The sequence below is a fragment of the Crotalus tigris genome, unplaced genomic scaffold (assembly GCF_016545835.1).
Source record: "Crotalus tigris isolate CLP2741 ecotype Arizona unplaced genomic scaffold, ASM1654583v1 scf7180000018599.1079084, whole genome shotgun sequence".
NCBI classification, from domain to species: Eukaryota; Metazoa; Chordata; class Lepidosauria; order Squamata; family Viperidae; genus Crotalus; species Crotalus tigris.
Genome location: NW_024097097.1, coordinates 149,536 through 170,459, shown reverse-complemented (window position 1 = coordinate 170,459; position 20,924 = coordinate 149,536). Strand labels below are relative to the sequence as shown.

Sequence of the window (20,924 nt, the reverse complement as noted above, 5' to 3'; positions counted from 1 at the left end):
TTTTGTAATTGATTCCTATGTGGCAAAAAAGGGAATCTATTCCTGTTTTCTGACTCATACAAGAAGTTACTTTTAGCCTTCCTGAACTTGGCAGGCAGACAAGCCATTTTTGCTTCAAAGGTCAGGCTTGAATCAAGATAAATTGGTTTTTCAGTTTGCAAATGCCAGGAGTGTAAGTGAGATTTTGTTGTCAGTCCTCATGTGGTGGGAAGATGTACTTAGGGTGGAGCCTATAAGGGATGTAAGAGCTGCAAAGAGATTTTAAATTTCAAATTTTCTATTTGCTTTCCCTTTTAGAATGAAACCTAATCATATAAATCAGTACAGCTTTCTACCAGTCCAGTACAGATTATTTCTAAAACTTGAAAGTAGAGGTGGAATAGGCTGTAAGAGGCAATATGATTTCAGCATGAATGTATGCTTTTAAATTGCACTAGAATTTGTTGGGGTATTAATGAAATATTTTGATAGGGTTGACTTTAACAAGATCCTCACTTTCTGTTTGTTCCATGGTCAGTAAGGAACACCTGCTGTTTTTTTGAATGTGGGAATTTTCCACCTGATCCCTACCCATCATAAATGCATCTCCCCCCAAAATTTAGCCCGATATCAATCTCTCTAATGCTTATCTTCCAGATGCAGTATATTATACTACTACTACTACTACTTCTTCTTCTTCTTCTTCTTCTTCTTCTTCTTCTTCTTCTTCTTCTTCTTCTTCTTCTTCTTCTTCTTCTTCTTCTTCTTCTTCTTCTTCTTCTTCTTCTTCTTCTTCTTCTTCTTCTTCTTCTTCTTCTTATTATTATTATTATTATTATTATTATTATTATTATTATTATTATTATTCTGCAACAGATATTCTTAGAGTTCCTCTTCCCCACTTATATGCTATTAAATAGATGACTTCCTGACTCTTTCATAGCAGTAACTGAAACTTTTTTTCAGTTTTTTGGAGCTTAAGAAAGTCATGTCATCTAGATACATATAGGTGAAAGGTTCATCTGTCCAAGGAAAAAGGACTCAAACCAAGTATTCTGCTGACCTGCTGAATTTTTCACCTCTCAAAAAAGTGGGAAGTCTTAGGAAGCTATGCGCTCTGCTTGCCAGCCTCTGCTTTTTATCTGCCCTGTCTTGCTTATTGATCAGATATGTTTGGGATGCCATCGATTGAACTCTCTGTGTTCAAAATAGCCTCTGACACTGCAGATCCCATCAGACTCCTGGGGGAGGGAATGTTAGGATTCTCTGTTGCAAAAATAATCATGTGGAGGGGGGGAAAATGATTTCATTGTTTTTCACTGTATGAGTAAGAATTGTAGGGAACATTCAAATATGCATGCTTCACACGGTCCAGAAGAGACATTAATGCTTAGAAATAATATTTGGAATTATCCCATTGGAGAATTTCTATAGCTCTGAATAGATGTTTGGTTGGGTTAGGAATCTGCAGAGATGAAGCTTTTGACAAGGGCGACTTCAGGAAGAAGAGAAGAGGTTGAAAATCATTTAGCTGAGCTGTGGGACTGGCAAGCATCTGTCCAGATGGCTGCATTTCTTTAAAAGAATGAGCTTGTAAATGCAAAACAAGAATGGGTCTGAAAACACAGTCTGTCAGTGATTTATTGTTTCTCTGGGCTAAACAAGAAGCCTTAATTGAAAAACATGAGAGGTGACAATATGTAAGCTGATCTGGGAGATGGACTTTCCCGAAAAATCCTGCCTTTGGGACAGTCCTATTTCCAGGTGACGTTAATAGATTAGGCAGCCTAAATCTGTACAGAGGGAATGATCCACCTGGAAATTGGGGTACAGATCAGGCTAGCTGGACCAAAGAGCTTAGGTCTAGTGATCAGGAATAGTTATCCTGGTGGAAGGGATCAGATAAGTTCATTTAGGCAAACATTTGTTTTAGGGGGAGACATTAATATAATATTTGTATTTCTATGAATGTATGATTGGTTGGCCCTGGCTTTTCTGTGGAATGGTCCAGAATCAATGTACTGCATCAGAAACTATTGCTTTATAGTCACAATTGCAGCCATGTGACGTTACTTAGCTCAGCTTTCCTGGGCTTGGAAACTGAACAAGATGGTATTTAGTTAGCATTTGCATGGGATAGTACCAGGAAATCCTAAAACTATAGTATAGTCTAGAAGAGTTTTTTAAAAATGAAGAGTTTATATTGCTGGTAAAACTTTTTTGTTATTTTAATATTTTATTTTATTAAACCAGTTTATATAGCTGCCTGACTCACAAACAAGCAATAGAGCCAAAAACAGTTAATAAATAAATGCATTTATTAAAAACAAAAACAAAACAAACAAGAATAGCAGAACCATCTCACTAGTTCATCCATCCCCTGGAGTTACTGCTGATATAGCCAGATCTTGAAGGACCTCCAGAAACTTTAGAAATGATGAGATAAGATTTCACAGATGGGAGAAGATTTCACAGTGCAGGTACTACAGCAGAAAAGCCCACTGCTTAGAGCCCACTAAACTCATAATATGTGTTCTCTGTTGGATCTGATACTACAGGTAGATAAAAATTGGGACAAAATGACTCCTCAACCCAGTCCTTTGCCAATGAAGGACTTTAAAGACCAGCATCCTGAACTGGACCCAGAAACAAACAGGAAGCCAATGCAGTTCATGAAGCAGAGGTGTAATATGCGTTCTACCAGAAACACACATAACTGCTAATACCATTACATTTTGCACCAGCTGAAGTTTCCAGATACTCTTGAAGGGTAGCCCCATGTAGAGTGTATTGCAACAATCTAACCAGTACTGCATGAGTGCCCGTGAGTGGGTCCCCCTCACCTAGTAATGAGTGCAACTCGTGTGCAAGACAGATTTGTGCAAAGAGCAGGAGTTGTGAATCCAGGAGGACCTTCAGATTATGCACTCAAATCCACTCAGTTTTACCAGAGTTCAGCGGAAGCCTGTTGCTTCCTACCCAGATCCTCATAGCCTCCAGACACCAGGATAAGAAACAGCATCACTTAATTCACCAGGAGCAGAGATGTACAATTGATAATAGCATATCTGAGGATCCCTTACCCCATGGCAATGAGTGAGCTAACCCGGCAATATCATGCAGATGTTGAATAGAAAAGAAGAATGCACCAACCCCTGTGGCATCCCACAGAGTAGGGGCACAGGGCAGGATCTCTCCTCCCCAATCACCACCGATTGGAATTGACCCTGGAGAAAGGTGGTGAACAAGCACAATACTGTGCTTTGGGTTGATCCAGAAAAATAGCACGGTCGATATCAACAGCTGCCGAGAGGTCAAATAAGATAAGGATGGATGCATCTGTCAGGCATAGGAAACCTACAATAACATGAGTAATAGCTCAAATTATTTTTTTATTGGTCTTTGCCTAATAGTTAGAATTTGCCATATACTTGCATAACTATCCAATAAATGTTGTGGAAAAATTAGGGAGGATCCTTTCTGCATAGCAACAATTCAAGGCTGATATGTCTTTTTGCTCCTCCCTCTTGTAACTCAGTGCTAGATTCCATCACAAAAATATTGGCCTCCTAGTCTCAATGGCAGAGATGTTAACAACTGGAAGTATTAAGTTGGATCGCCATTGGATGTACAAACAGACATTTGAACAGCGCATGTGTGACAGATTCTGATGAACAAAGCAAGTTCCCCTTTCATTTGGAGAATTGTATATCTTCCAGCTCTTTCTTTAGTACAGCGGTTCTCAACCTATGGGTCGCGACCATTTCACGGGGGTCACCAAACAACGCAGTCCGCCATTTTTCCCCTTTTCCTTAGCTGTGCTACTCCCTCTTATTCTATTGGCTTCTGAAAGCCAATAAAATAGATTCTATTCAAGAAACGGCAATGTATACTATAAGTGGTTGGGGGTCACCACAACATGGGGAACTGTATTATGGGGTTGCAGCATTAGAAAGGTTGAGAACCACTGCTTTAGTAGGTGGTGTCCAATTTGGGCCAACATAAATAGCTTTCTTTATAGGGCATATAAGACATTAAAATATACCTAGGGATAGTCCAGAGAGGAGGAGCAATTGTGCTAATAAAAGGGAGATATTGGTTCTGTCATTATGGATATCTAGATCCCAAATCCTCTGCTTCAGTTCAGCCAGAGCTTTATTAAGTCCCAAAGCAGATAGTGCTGACAAGGTGAAACCACAGTATGCCAAATCATAAATTGAGAATAAAGATTTTATGCCAGAGTTTACACCTCTGAATACAATGGGCTTGCTAAGACTGACCCTCTTATTTAGAATTAGAGTGATCTTCGCAGTAATGGTGGATCTGATTGGGGAAAGTATGTTCAGATTCCAAGCTTGATTACAAACTAATTGGCTGGTCTATTGCCAGGTCACATTTTCCACTTTCTTCCCTACTCCATCAGAAAAAAATGGATGTAGCATTTTCTGTGAAAAGAAAGCAATGTATAGAGGTGAGAAGCAATCACTTTTAACAGTGGGAGAAAGATCTCATTATCTGATTTATCCGTATTAATAAATTGACCTATTTGATGCAGGCTGTTTTTTTGTGTTGTTGACATTTCTTTGAAAATTTCATAGTCTTTGTATTTAAGCCAGGTTTGAAGCATTTGTGCATATTTTCCTTTTTTTCAGGTTGCCCACAGAGTCTCCCATCTTCTCCCAATTCTGCTGAGCCAGAAGGGCAGCGTTTGGTTCATAATGGGGCCGTGTCTTCTGAGTTCCTGCACCACGGTGGAGGTGGCAGAATCCTGCTCCTTGTCTGTAATTTAGCCGGGACAGGGCAACAGGCTGTGAGGTAAGCCCTTGTAGACAAGAGGGCTTTTTCTACAACAGGGTCTTTCAAAAAAACAGGCACTTGACCTATTTTTCTGCAATCAGGAGCTCCTGGGAAAGGAATCAAATGGACTTTGCATGCAGGTCCTAGCTAAAAAGCTGTACTATATTCCTCCCAGCCATTCATTAAAAAGATAACATCTTACAGTTGAGCTTGATTCCTGGTGATTTTATGGATGTGTCCACAGATTTTTCAAGGTAGCAGTATGGAAATGGGTTGTCGTTGATGTTTGTGTTTTACTTCTCAGCCTAGCCTACAATGCTTGTGTTCCTTGGAGGTACCAGATAAAGTTAGTCAGGTACTGCAACTTAATTGAGAAACCCATTTATTGCTCTTATAAACTATTTACATTTTTCTGAATAAGATTAACATATTTCAAAGTCAGATGCCCTCCAAAAGAGGTTTATATGAAATGTGGGCAAAAAAGCAAGCCAGTTATACATATGCCAAATAAAGAGTTCTGTGCAGATGGCTGTACTTACCAGAAGACTGATATTGGTCATGCAATATTAAGAAAAAAAAATCCAGTTATTAGCTGCAAGATTGATACCTCTGCTGCCCAAGAGGTCTTGAGTTATTTCAGATTGCACAATGATAAAATAAATTCTCCCTCTATTTTCACAGGAAAACCACATGGGTAAACAACATAAAATGATCAAAAATAAAATTGCAGATGATGGGTCCCTTAGGTCAGATGGCATTCAACTTACTGCTGAAGAATACCTGAGGTTCTTTCAGTGTACTCATTTATTTATTTTTAATTTAAAGGCAGTACTTGAATACAGTGGAGTTGATGAGCAAATAATACCAGTTAAACTTTGTGGACAACTATTTAATAATGATGGTTGTGCAAGTTTATGCTCCTACCAAGAGGAGGTTAATATGTCTTATGATCAAGTTCAATCTGAAAGGGAACATGCAAAAACAGACTGGAATGTTAAAAACTTGAAATAGTAAGGAGGAAACTGTGATTGATTGTATGGCCTAGGAAACAGAAATGAAGTGTGAGAACGACATATCAGTTTTTGCCAGTCCAATGATTTTTTTAATCCTAATACATTCTTCAAACAACCAAAAACAAACCTATATATATGGACCTCACCAAACGGAGTACAGTATACATAAATCCAATTGGCCGTATTATTACTACAATGAGGTAGGATAGCTCATTTATAATGGTAAAGATGTGACCAGGAGCCGACTGTAGAACAGGTCTAGAATTACTGGTGTGCAAATTCTAAGCAAAGCAAAAGTGGAAGAACAAGGCAGCCACGTTCCACAATATACTCTTGATCGTATGCCTACCATTTTCAACATCAGGAAGTCCCATACTTGTTGATAGGGAACCAGAGGAATAGTGGAATAAAATCAAAGGATTTGTTAAGAATAAGTATGAAAAGAGACTGCCAAATTCCTAGAAACAGAAGAAAGCAAATTGAATGTCAGAATAAATGGTAAAAGTTGCCAAGAAAAGAAGCCAAAGCCAAGAAAGATAGATCTCAGAAAGAAATGTAAAGCATTTTAGAGAGCTGTTTGAAGAGACAAGAAGCAGTATTACAACAAAATATGTAAAGGCACTGAAGATGGAAACATGGAAAAAACAAGGAAAACCTTACAAAAGATTTCTAAACTCAGAAAGAGGCCCAGCCTCACACAGCTATACTAAAAGACATTCAAGAAAAACAAAAAAGGTAGAATAAGTGTACTAAAATTCTGAGCACTAGAAATGTCAACCTCCAAGATACCTTTAAAAATATTTTCTATTTACAAAAATTTCTAGTTCCTTAAAAATGAAGTTAAATCAGAATTCTAGTCATTACCATGTTAAAAGACTACAGGAATTGGTGGAAAAATGTGCAGAAATATTGCAAGGAGATTTAATAAAGAATCCCTCTAAACTGTGTTAGCGAATCAGGAGAGTGACACAGAGACAAACAAATTGGGAAGATGTCAGTCTACATATCAGTACACAAGAAAGGAGACTTAACACAGTGCACAAACTAATGACAACAGGCATGGCAACCAACCTTAGAATTGACAATTAAGATAGTGAAGTGATAGCTTTGCCTTGTAGAATCAATACCAACAGTAATGGAATCAAGAAGCACACAGATTAGTACTTGGCAGAGTAACAGTGAAGGTCTTGAAACAGTATGTCATATATCATGATGTGTTTATAGCTACAAAAACCAGAATTGTGCAAACAGTGTCTCCCTCTGAAATTCCAAAAGTTGAACTTCAAAGAGATAGGATAGAAAGAATGTTGACACTTTTGAACTTTACTATGGGAAAAGACCACTGAGTATACTATGGATAACCAAGAAAACAAATTTATGTAACAGATTTTCTCCAGGATAACATGTCCATGACCTGGCTTTTCAGATCTTCCAACAATGCCCCTACAGACTCCCAATCTATCTTTGTTGGTGTCATCCTTTATTTTTCTTTCCTTCCAACTTTCCTAGCATTATAGATTAATGAAAAAACAGGATCTTCACAAAAGATGTCCAAAATATGATAATATGAAACTTGCCATTTGTGTCTCGAGTGAGAACTCTGTTATATAACAATTCACCATGGCCAACTCACCAAAGTCAACTTGCCAGTCACTGCAGGACAACTCACTACGGAACGAGAGTTAAACTAATATCAAAGAAATGGTGGCATAGTGGTGATAGAAATGATAGTAGGATCATTAAAGAAAGGATGCAAAAGGAGGGACAGAATGAAATGTGGGTGGCAGACATTAAAATATTTTTTTATTCATTTTAAATAATTGAAATAAAATTGTTAAATTGGCCTGCAGCGAATTGTCATGTGGTGAGTCAGCTGTGACAAGTTGTCGCATGGCGAGTTGGCTGCGGTGGACTTGGCTGTTGGCAAGTTGTCCCATTCCGCTCACGGGTGTGGTGGTTATTCTGTAGGATAAAAACCAGGTCCTCCTTATTGTCCCCAAAGCTGACAGAAGTGCCCTAACCACACTGAAAGAAGAGTCTGCATCAGAGGGAAAGAACTTCACGCTGAAAGGTAGCTACTTGCTTCCCTCAGGATCCCAGATCTGCAGGGTTGCTGATTAGCAGCCAGATAAGCAGCAGCTGGGCTTGTTAAGCACAGTTTCCTTTGTGTTATTTGGCACAACACCTGGATTTTGTAATGTTAATGGTAAGGTCTGATAAAGCAAGTGTAGCATTAAGTTAATAGACTCAGCTTGAAGCAATTGAGTTAGAACAGTAGTGGTGTTATTTCTGCCAAATCCCTGCTATGCAGCTGGACCTGGAGCAGGAATCCCGAGCCAATTCCATTGTCTGGACTATGTTTTGCCCATTTGGGGTACGTGTGTTTCCACCCCCACCCCTTTTTCAAAAACACTTTTTTTCCCTCTTGCTGAAAATGAGGAGCTGCACTCTGTAGCATGGTTATGAGTTGCTCATGGGAGGGAGATTGAATGCCAAAGCACTGTAGGCGGATAATGAATTCACTGTGCACATCCCAAATGTCATTAAGTAAGTCTCTGCATACTTGCAGTGGCTAATAAACTATCATCGGCTGGAAACAGCTTGTGAGATGCTGAGTTTTATGGTTGATAAATTTGTCTAGCAATATTTCCGTATTTTACAGGCAAGCTCAGCCAATTTTCCCCATTCTTTTCCATGGGCAAGAAGACCTTTTTAAACATTTGGTCCTTTCTATTCTTTTTTTTTTTAGTTAAAGGGGTTAGTGCAGCCCAGCATATAGAATGCAAAGAAAATTCATAGTTTTATAGTGATAGCCGCTAGAACAAAAAATTAGAATTTGGCTACTGCCAAAGGAAAAAAGCAGATGTGCTTTAAGGTTTCAGTCTGTTGTTGGTTTGTTTATTTATCAATTAGATGTTTATGCCATCTGCAATTAAAGCTTTCTGGGCATTTCTTCTTTATTGCAATGGTATGTCTGAGTTTAGGGGAGTATTCTGTTTGTAAAGGAAGATCATTTACCTGACTTCTTTAAATTGTCCCCAGTTTTCTTCTAATGTGTGTGGAGTATTGTGAGTGGCACAAGCAAAGGGAAGGAACTTGAAGAGTTTCAGCCTGTCAGTTTCAGTCTTGCTGCTACCACCACAGTCTTTAAGGCCCAGCTTCCAACAGAACCTGAAGTCCTTTTCAGAGCCAGGAGTCAAGCACTTCAAATCAAAAGGTGGAATTGTTTGGCTCTCAAATCCCAAAGTAAAACATGCTTATCTTTCTGTAAAAGGAGAAGAATTGCTTTCAAAACAAAAAAAGCAAAACAGATTAGGCATGTAAAACAACACCAAGCCACCTACTATTTTCTAATCTTGAAATAGGTACACGGAGTGAGTTACATTTGCTTTTAATTATAGAATCAAGAGAAATTGATCCAACTCCCTATGATTTTCTTTATGCCAAAGAAAAAAGACTCTGACAGTGCAAAACTTGCCTACTCCAAATGTTTGCCGCAGATGGACTAGCTAAGCCTGGCTTCCTCTAAAAACAATTATCGTCTTGGTTTTGAAATAAAAATTATGATTTAATTTTCCATTTGGGCAATGATTATAATCTGTAAGCAAACCTATCCCTGGGCTAAATTTATGAAACTCGTTCCCTTTTGCCTATCTTTCTTTTTCCCTAGAGTTTTTATATCATCAATTTAGAATAAATTAAAGGAAATTTCTGATCAGATGCTAACTACTGTAAATGTAAGAGTTCCAGGTAATATATTTAAATTGAAAGATATACATAAAAATATTATTTGATGTATTCATGTTGGCCTTAGTTTTACCCATTTGTATACTTCAGAATTGAAATGTTCTCTATACTTTAACATTTCTTTGGTAAGCCAAACAAAAGACATTTTCAGAGGGTTAAGTCTTCCAAATCATAACATCTTTGTAGCAGATATCCAAATGGCCACTAGGTGGCAATACAGAGACCTAGAAAAGCTTAGCTCAGTGGTTCTCAACTTTTTTAATGCCGCGACCCCAACCGGTTGTAAGTCGAGGACTACCCAACCGGTCGTAAGTCGAGGACTTTCCCTGCCCGGGAGTGCCGCGCATGCGTGGTGCCGCCCCCTGCGCTGGCCGAGACGTAGCTGGCAAGCAGCAGAGATGGCGCAGGCTGACCACCGGCTGGGCCACCAGCTAGCCCAGCCCAAGGGAGGTAAGGCACCCACCGGGCCCCACACGTGCCAGCAACCCTCCCTGCGCCCGCCGGCCTCCCACCTCCCACCCCTGGCCCTCTTTTACTTACATTTTTAGTAATTGCTCAGCAGGGAGGGGTGGAAACTTCCAGACAGCTCGCCTTCGTTGCAGACAACTTGCAGCAGCGTTTGCAGAATGGGACTTTTGGTGGGCTCAGCAGGGCAGAGATAGCCTGGACAATTCCTATTGGCTTTTGAAAGCCAATAGAATTAGACTCTATTCAAGAGAGTCTATTCTATTGGCTTTCAAAAAACCAATAGAATAAAAGGGAGTAGCACAGCTAAGGAAAAGGGGAAAAAATGGCGGACTGCATTGTTTGGCGACCCCCAATGGTCGTTCGAAATGGTCGTTCAACCCCAAATGGGGTCCTGACCCACAGGTTGAGAATCACTGGCTTAGCTCTTTGCTCCTGATCGGTTGTCACTGGATTTTTGCAGGTCAGTTATGGTAGCCGTAGTTATACATATTGTTTGGTTTTATAATGACTCCCTTAACTCTGTTTGTTTACTTATATTTCACCAAACTGTTAAGTTTTTTTTTTTAAAAATTGTATTGCTAACAAAGCACAAAAAAACATTTATTAAGATCTATTGAGATCTCTCCAAAGCAATAGAAGGCTGCTTGATGTAGTAATATTAATACAGAATTAATGTAGATAATGAAACCAAATTTTATTAAAGTTATTACAGCATGTAGATTACACATGGATATGTGGGGCATTTTAAAATGGCTGGGTAGAGATTAATGATAATTTCGTGTCTGAATAATGCTTGCGACTATTAAAAATAAGAGGTGAGATATGGGAAGAAGAGATTGTATTGTAATTTAAGAGGAGATGAAAAGTTATTAAAATTGTGTGATGAAAGCTGGAAGTCATTTCTTTATATGCTATATTTCCTTTGGTATATACTTACCGGTACTTTTTTTTCTTTTTGTTCTTTATATCTTTTTCTACTCCGCACCTTTACTCTTTCTTTCTAATTTTGCATTAGTTTGTTAGTTTTTGCTATTGCAATGATAATCTTTAATAAAATTACCAGTAAAGAAAGAAACCATTTAAAAGGTAGCATTAAACGAAAGGTATGATTATTACCCCACCCTACTCCACCCAAAAAGGAAGAGATGAAAGAGGCACAGATTTGTTAAGAATCCTTTCAATTTTATGAGTAAAGAGAATCTGTAATCTGAAAGCATAGGGATTTAAATTAGTGGAAGTTTCTTTATTTGTAAATGCAGAATTGAAGAAATGAATATCTTGTGGAATTTGCTTTGTCAAGAAGAGGGCCCACAACGCACTGCCCAATTAATGCATCTTATTATGGTTGTCATATGCCAAAATCTCCTCCTCCTTATGTTTTTAGGTCTTTATGTTGCCTTTTTTTTTTAGCTTTGTAGGTGGCCTAATAATGAATTAATTATTTTGGAATGTACTTTGAATTTTGAAAAACAAATGTTTTAATCATCAGTATGTTCAGGGTTACATAAGAGCAAAATTTCAGTTTTCAAGCTGGTATATGAATAATTTAATGATACAGTTCCCTGTAGAGGGGAGAAAAAGCCCTTGTTTTACTTGTAATTTTGGTGTCTTTTGATGAATATACCAATTTTAGCACTTGTTAGTTTGATACTTCTTTTTCTGTGTTGATACTATTTTCAGTGGATGGGTATCATTTAGCATGGTTTTCTCTTTAGGTGACTAGAGATACAGGTCCTTGACTTACAATAATTCGTTTAGCAACCATTCAAAGTTACGGTGACATTGAAAAAAGTGGCTTACCACCAATCCTACACTCAGGCTGATTGCAGCATTTCCACGGTGACATGATCAAGATTTGAGCACTTGGCAACCGGCATACGTATTTGTGACAGATGTCCCAGATCATGTCATCTCCATTTCCAACCTTCCCAGCCAGCTTCCGGCAAGCAAAAATGAATTGGGGAAGCTGGCTCACTTAACAACTAATTCACTGATTCACTTAAAACAACTGCAATGATTCACTTAACAATTGTGGCAAAAAGGGTCATAAAAACGAGGCACAACTCAATGAACAACCACCTTGCTTAGCCATAGAAATTCTGGTTCCAATTGTGGTTGTAAGTCAAGGACTACCTATAACTAAGGCTTTGCTGTCTTGCAGATGTCTCTAGAACAAATGTAGCCTCTTACCATGCGTCATTAACGTTGGGGGTTTTTTTTTTCCTCCAGGTTTGGCCCTCCGCTACTGATGCGAGAAGATAGAGCCATGTCCTGGGAACAGCTGCAGCAATGTATCCTAGGCAAAATGCGCTATTTGATGAGAAGAGAGGCCCACGTGCAGGTAAGTCTGTCCTGATATCTCAGTCCAATTGTGATTAAAATAATTTACTAAGGAGAAGAACACCAAAAACTATCTCTGTGAGTTCATAGGCAGGAGACGGCTCTTCATCCCTTTATAAGTGCTTAAGCCAGAATGAAGCCGGTTTTCAATTTTACAGTTTATGCAGGCTTATTTCCTCAAAATGACTCCAACCCATGCCCATCGATTTTTGGAGTAAAAATTACCAAACACTCTTAGAACCTCCAAAGTAGATAAAAGTCTCGCTTTGGCCTCCCTTGTATGTTTATTCTTCGAAACTATAATGAGAAGAGTAATTGTCATGCCAATGTTGCACTAGTATTTGTGATGCTTTCTTAGATGTCAGGATACGAGACCTACTTAGGAGACTTTATGAACTGCAATAGAGAAAAGGGAAGGGAAGGGAGAGCTGGGCAGGGTGGAACTGTTTTTCTTACTTTTGTAGCTTAGAAACTTGTGATCGCTTCCTGAATTTGCTTAGGGACAAATGAGTCACTTAAAATGTTATATTTTTCCTGCATGTCTATAGCCTTCCAGAGTTGCTTTAAGTGAGTAGAGTTTTAATTAAATTACAGCTGGTTAAATCATAATCATTTGTCACAAGGGATCTAAAATTAATTTCCTGTGCAAAATGAAGATTGATAATCAAACCCAGATTCAGGATAGTTGCTTTTAGATGCTTGCTGGTTCTATTTCTCCTACGTGATTGTTGCTCTTTAGCATCTCAGTGGAGAAAGTGCTTCTTGTGAGTCTATTAATCCCCTCTGCTCTTTCCACTGAAACTTTTGGAAATAAAAAATTCAGGAATAATGAAGGAGTTCATGTACTAGTTTGATGTACTTAGTTGAACAAATATTCTCACAAGGTCTATAATTATAGCTTTCCTTTCTTTTCCACATTCATGCTGAATGTTTGATAGGAGATGATACCTTTATAATATGCAAGTGAAGCAGCCTTATGGATAAGAAAATATATATTGCAGAAACTCCTATGAGTAGATTATTGGGGTGTGTAACACTTCATTTTCACTTGAAAATGATGCTTTGTAACCTGTACATATCCATATGGCTGCTTTTAGTAAAGATAGTCCTTGCTTACTGACTGCCTTGTTTGGTGATCCTTTGAAGTTATGATGGTTTTTTAAAAAACAGCATTTACAACCGTCATGCGTGGTTACATGATTGCCATTCGGGCATTTCACAACTGGCTTGCAACAAGCCAAGATAACAGAGAAGGAAGAAGTAAAATTGTAAATTGCAGTCACATAATGTTTTGCATAATGGCTGTGGCAATCACTTAATGACCAAAGGAGAAGTAAGGTCATAAGCCTGTCATGGTCACGTGATTTTCTGCAATGCTTACTGACTGAGTTGCCAGCCCAATTGTCTACTAAGCAAGGACAACCTCTAAATTTTAGACAGGGGCTCTATTCATGTTCTTGCAATTCCAGAGCTTCTCTTCCAATATGAAAGTCAAAGCAGTGTATAGTTCTGGTGGGCAGGATTTGACACATTACAATGTATTGCTGAGCTTCAGTGCTGTTTTTCTCATTCTCGTGAATGGCAACTGTTCATTTCAAAGGCAGAAGGTTAGTGAGGTACAATCACCGGGGACTAAACTGATCCTGAAGATGCATAGAACTGAGCGTACTCACTTACTTTATTTCCTGATAGTTTTAAAAAAAAACTTACCAAGGATTTTGTTTGTGGATAACTGGATATGGGGTTGTTGGGTGGTTGTTGTTGTTTTTTTCCAATCTGTGAGTTTTGCACTTTGCCTGAAAGCAGTGCATTATATTGTGTTTTTGTTTTATTTACATTTCTGTGGCTAAACTATATGGTATAGCATCAGCTCCCAACCTTTGGGGCACTAGGGACCAGATCCGTGGAAAAAGGTTTTTCTGTGGACCGGAGGGGGCGTGGTTTTGCATGCTGCCTGCATCCCACGGATGGGACTTTGCTTGTTTGCATGGACCGGTTGCTGGCATGCCACAGACCGGTACTGGTCCTTGGACCGGGTGTTGGGGACCTCTGTGGCATAGAATGGAATAACAGCAAGAGACCGATAAACTTTTCTTGCCATGTTGATCTCCAAAGTCTCTGGATGGTGGCAAAATCTGTAACATTCATGTTAATTACATTTACAATATTGGCCTCAAGTTGGCAGAGCAGATGCAAAATTTCACTCTGCTTCCAATGAAGCCATCAGGCATTGCATCATATATGGCTGATGCACATCATAGAATACTGTGATTGTTGTTCTCATTAGCTCTTCTGGGCCCAGGAAATCTCAGCATCCATAATTCTTGTGGTAAGTTTAGATATATAATAATAAATTTAAGAATTCATTCTTACAAAGAGATCACCTCTTGTCCTCTAATTTCTTTGTAGAAATCTAAGAAATCATGGGTTGTCAGGGGTTACTCATAGATAAATGAAAAGCATTTTTCCATGCTCAAAGACAAATTTATTACTTTTTATATTTTACATACAAAGCTAAAGTTCTGCACAAGGGCTCCAAAGCTAACCCTGATGTGATGTACTTATAGCCATAGAGAAGTAATATTAGAGCATCATTTTCTCATGATGATTTTTCAAAGTTCAATCACTTCAGGACTGCTTTATAAGAAAATGAACAGTGTATTATATCTTTTGTTCTTTTGTCAATATATTTTGAAAGTTAAGAACAACTCTAAGGATGTATCCACATTGCAGCATTTCCAGTTGACCTATCAACTTCAATGACCAGTTGCCCATTGTGAACTGTTTGGAAGAAAATAATGCCACTTCTTAAGTCAACCAGTGTGTAAGATCATTTGATTCCAGGGGGCAGTATTAAAACTTGTCATTAGCACATTAGTATGCCATATGATTTGTTTCATTAAGTTTTTTTCATTTGCTCAGTCTTACTGCCAGGGTAAAAATGAAGTGACTCCATTTATTTCTCCTCTAGAGATTCCTACTTAGATAGATCAAAAGCAGTGCTTAAAATCATATTATCTGAGCATTGCGGCATACGATACGTCTGGCATGTGCAGAACTCACTGCACTGCTTCAAATCTACAAGGTTTGTGGTGAAGAGAAGATTGTATTGGGGCATGGTGAGCCTCTACTCTGCCAAGTATAGATAATTTGGGAAGCCCTGTTGTGTGCCACGGGTCATGCATTTGGGATACTTCATAAGATTTGAAGGAACATGAACATACAAAAATATTTGTAGGAACAACATGGTGGTTGTTAAACAAGAACCAAAGAGATCCAGATTACTTTTAACCATGAAAAATCACTGGATATCTTTTGGCCATTCAGTTTTTCTGCTCAGTCCAAATACCACACAGGATTATTTTTCTACATCTTGGGTTGGGGGAAGGGGAGGAAATCAGAAAAGATTCCTATTCAGACTCCAGAAAACTGTTTTGTAGACCACATTGAATGAAATGGATTAAGTGACAGCTTCCAATATTTTTATATGCCATTCTGCATGTGGCTTGTAAGAACAACTGTTCTGCATCAGCAAGTAAAGGACTCATAGAAAGTGGGGAGCCAGCAGCATGCTTTGTCCACAGGGGAGCTGCCCTATAGCTTCTAGAGATGAAATGCTAAGATGGAGACACTTAGCAGAACCACCTTGCTCAAAAGAGGCTTTTGAGTGCCATAACTTCTTCCTCGCCATAGGCCAGGCAATAAGGGTAGCCTGTGAAACCTAATTAAGTTGACTTCCTATTTCCGGCTCTAAATGAGCTGTTCAGTTGCAGAACTTTGTTCAAACCACGAGGAAAGGAACAAGAAGACCCCCTACACGCTATATAGTCCCTTCTGTCAGATGTCATCTTGAAATATAAAGAAAATTAAGCTCAGATGCACTGCAGAAGTTGGACTCAGGAACAATATTTGCTTTTATTTGCATTTATTAGATTTATATCCCACCTTTTTTCTACAGGAGCTCAAGGCAATGTACATACTGCTTCCTCCACCTGTTTTTTTCCCCACAAAAATCCTGTGTGGTAAGTTGGGCTAAGAGAGAGTGACAGCCTCCAAGTCACCCAGTGGTCTGTGAACTTGAACCTGGGTCTCCCAGCTCTTAGCCCTACACCTGAATCAGTACATATTGTGTTGGTTGTCTATATTACTTTCTCTACATAAAGAATAAACTTCTGAACCACATTTAAATCATTTTCAAATGATGTCCTCACTACTACACTACACTGGTTCTTGGGCTAAGAGAAAAGAAATGGTCCATAATTACTAGCCAATTTGATGCAAATATTGAGAAAATGTGTGTAAACAAAAAAGAACAGAAGCACTCCTTAAGTCCTGTGAACAGAGACAGTAGTAAGAAGAGACTCAGAATGACTCTTACTGGACTCACTGGGTGAGTCCAGGAAGGGAGGGGAGGAAAATCACTCTTGCAAAATTTGTTATTATAGCTTAAGTCAATATAGTTCTAATTTTCCTGTGGAGTTGATTTTCTGGTCTGGTCTACCTTGTGAGGCTGAAACCAGATGAGCTTTTTTGGCTGAAAGTGCACTAGAATTTGGCTCCCTTCACTCTTAACTACTGCATCACACTGGCTGTCTGGTTTTCTTATTCCATTGATGCTGCCTGTTCTTTTGTTTAATCAATCTGTTTGTCTTTATTAACTCTAGGAAGAGAGCTAAAAAGAAAGTGAATTCATACTGGTTACCGTCAATCAAACGAAAATAGGGACAATGCTTTGGGCTTGGGTGTGTTGAATTGGGACTTTCTGGAGTTAGACTTTAGTAACTGACATCCTTAAATAACAAGGGCTTTGCTCTTATTCCAAGCCTGAAAACATAACCCACCTGGTGCAAATGCAGCCCCTTTTTCTTTAACTGATCTAATTTTTTTTGTCACGAGAACCCACACTCCAAATGTGATAGCTTTCATTGGGGCCATGAGATTACTAGGGCATTTTACATATTGTGGTTGGCACACCTGGAAGGCTGCTGCCATTCATTAGGCCTGTAAAGCTGTAATTACAATACTTATTCCTCAACCCCTAGGCCAGAGGTAGGCAACCTTGGCTCTTTTATGACTCATGGACTTCAACTCCCAGAATTCCTGAGCCAGCCATGCTGAGGGGAAAGGAGAGTTTCCAAGCTGAGCCATGCTGACTCAGGAATTCTGGGAGTTGAAGTCCATGAGTCATAAAAGAGCCAAGGTTGCCTACCCCTGCCCTAGGCAAAGACACTGCTTGAGCAACTGTTCTATTCAGGTGTCCCTCGCCTACAATATTGATCACTCTGGCTTTGGCTAAGCAGCTGCTTATAGTTTTTCTTATCTTCTGTAATTTCTTCATAGTACTGTATACCTTGCCTCTGATTCTTGCCATGTGTCATCTAAGTAGTCTGGTCAATAATGTTGAGAAGGAAACAGTCATGGAAATAGATGTTAGCAGCATGACACAGAAATACTATCATGTGCACTTGGAAGCCAGTTGTAGGTTACCAGACAGAAAATGGAATGCTGAGATTTACAAGGTACTAACGGGTATTAGGCAGACAAAGCAAAAGGGAATCTAAAGTACATGGGAGATGCCACTATAGATAGAAGGAGTGCAGATTTGTGACACAGAAGGAGAAGCTCTGCTGTTTAGGAATGGACTCCAACAAGTAAAGTTCCTGAAGAGAAGATAGACCTTTCAAACTGGACATGGAGAGTGGGGAAGGAAGGAGGGAGCAGGGACATCCCTTTGGGATGAACCATTGCTAACAAATGAGGTGAAAATGGTTTAATTGTTCTGATCAAGAGAATCCTTAACCCCCTAAATAAGAAAGGTCAAATCACAAAAGCAGAACTGTGGTGGATACATCCTTCCAGGCTTCTGCTGTCACCCCAAAATACACAAGTCCAACATACCTCTTTGTCCAATTGTATCATTTACCAGGAAACCCAACATAGCCAAAGAACTTACAAAAAAGCTTGGACATCTTACTTGGGCATCGTACTTTCACAGTGCAATGTACTATAAAAGGTTGTTGTGGGGGAAAGCAGGAAAACTCTCTCTGATAGCATTTTGGAATCTTAAAAACACCTTTTGAGGCCAGATTATGTTAATTGGTTGTCTGACATTACAGGCAGATGGTTGTGTTCTCAATATACCTTAATCAGGTAATCACTATAACAAGGTCTATGTTAATTTCTTTATGAGTTGACCAACAAATGTCTGGCAGTAGATTGCGAACAGAGAAAATAATTATTTGTTCCTTGTACAAATTTAATTAGCTGGATGTGCTTTTATAATATATAGTGATGGTTACTCCATAAATGGAAGATTTAAAGGGATCTAGATAAATCATTGAAAAATATCAAGGGCTATAGTTGTAATAACTTTATAAAAACTTAAGGTTTAGAATCTGCATGCAATTAAATCTGGTTGCTGTAGAACAGTGGTTCTCAACCTTTTTAATGCTGCGACCCCCCCCAACCCGGTCGTAAGTCGAGGACTACTCAACCGGTCGTAAGTCGAGGACTACTCAACTGGTGCAGCACCGTTTGCAGAATGGGACTTTTGGCGGGCTCAGCAAGAGTCTATTCTATTGGCTTTCAAAAGCCAATAGAATAAAAGGGAGTAGCACAGCTAAGGAAAAGAGGAAAAAAAATGGCGGACTGTGTTGTTTGGCGACCCCCGTGAAATGGTCGTTCAACCCCAAATGGGGTCCCGACCCACAAGTTGAGAACCACTGCTGTAGAAGATAATGAAAGTGGACTACTCCAGTCAAGTTCCTCTTTGGGTCTTGCGAGAAGCAGCTCTCTGGTCACTGTTATAAGCAGGAAGTTGGGTTAGAAGACAGATCCCTAGTCTGTTCCTCCACAGCATTTGTTAAATTTCTGTGTTCTTCGAATTCTGCATTGTAGAACTGATTCAATCACCGAGGTAGGAACAGTATTGGGTATTCCCTGATTTTTAGCAGCTCTATCACTCCCTCATCCCTTATGCTTGTATTTCCAGTATCTATATAAGATGTTTAACAAGCCCCTTTGTAATTTAGCACAGATTTTTTTTTCCTGCATGTGTGATTCTAAAGAATGCATTTCATTAAATTGGTTTAATTAAAATATGGAAGGGTTTAATTAACTCTCTGGCCCTCTGCTGCTTTCATTGCTATCCAGGGATATTTAGAAACCTAGCTAGCAACATCAGCTGGTAATTTGGAGGCAAATGGGAATGCCTGGCTAAAGTGAGGCCATGGCATAAATGTAGAGAAGCTCGGAGAAAGCAAGTAGCAAGTGAGTTTGCCTAGACTTCTCTGATACTCCATCTGGGATGTGGAAAGAAATCCCATAAGGGGGTCTTGAGGAATGCCTGAAAGTAGGGACAGTCTATAATCATGAAATAAAAATGGGGCAAAAGAACCTCCTGAGAATATCAGCCTAAGATTTTTATCCTTATAATGAGGAGAGCAATGTGCCAACAATGTTTCATTAAACCTTTTAAGCAGAATTAAATATGGGGTGACATGCTGGATTTCTAGTGGGCAGGGGTAAAATTTACATGCCTTGCCTGACAGCTTGCATCTCTTTAGGATCAAGAAGAGAAAATATGTGCAACTTAACCAGTCAGACTCCAGTTTGTATAACATAAAAGAGATTCTGGAAACTAATCTTTTCTTAACAGAAAATTTTCATTATCTGCATTTTTTCAAAAATTAAACCCTTGATACAAGAGTTAATTGGATTTAATATAGCCAAGATTGACTATTGCAAGTCTATATTAGCACTCCCTTGTCTGAAATTCCAGAATTGAATTAGAATAGAATAGAATAGAATAGAATAGAATAGAATAGAATAGAATAGAATAGAATAGAATAGAATAGAATTAGATGTTCAGCAGAGTGATGGCCTGAGGGGAAAAAACTGTCCCTGTATCTAGTTCTTTTGGCCTACTGTGCCCTGTAGTGCCATCCTGAGGGAAGAAGTTGGACCAGCTTATGTCCAGGAGGTGGAGGGTCTGCAGACATCTTCCCAGCCTTCCTTTATTCCATGTGTTATACAGGTCTTCTATGGAAGGCAGGTTGGTTGCAATTATTCTTTTTGCAGTCTTAACTATACTTTAGATCTGTGCTTGTCCTGTTTGGTTGCTGTACCAAACCAGAGAGTTATAGTTGTACACATGACAGACTCAATAGTTCCTCTGTATCAACAGCTCCTGGGGCAGTCTGAACTTTCTGAGTTGATGCAGAACATTCTTTGTTGTGCCTTTCTAGTGATGTTTCTAATGTTAAGTGTCCATTTCAAGTCCTAGGAGTTTGTAGAATCCAAACATATGAAGGACTCTACTGTTGATAGCTGTACTATCTAATGTGGTAAGAGGTGGTAAAATAGAAGGGCTCCTTCAAAAATCCACTCTCATCTCTACAGTTTTGTTATGGCTGCACTATAGGGCGAGTTGTTCAACCTTCTATTTACCAATATATGCAGGCTTATCACTGTCTTGAATGAGGCCACTGTTGTATCATCTGCAAATTTCAGTACTTTAACACAGGATTCCTTTGAGGTTACAGTCATTAGTATGGAGAGAAAAAAGCAACAGAGAGAGCA

The 20,924-nt window shown here is 39.0% G+C and overlaps 1 protein-coding gene across 1 annotated transcript in view; it reads left to right on the top strand.

Moving 5' to 3' along the window:
* USP43 (ubiquitin specific peptidase 43) overlaps positions 1–20,924 on the top strand; it is a 104,815-nt gene that overhangs the window by 66,386 nt on the left and 17,505 nt on the right. The window contains exons 7-8 of the mRNA XM_039355090.1: positions 4,632–4,794; positions 12,234–12,345. Coding sequence (XP_039211024.1) covers positions 4,632–4,794; positions 12,234–12,345 — 275 coding nt within the window. The remainder of the gene's footprint in view (positions 1–4,631; positions 4,795–12,233; positions 12,346–20,924) is intronic.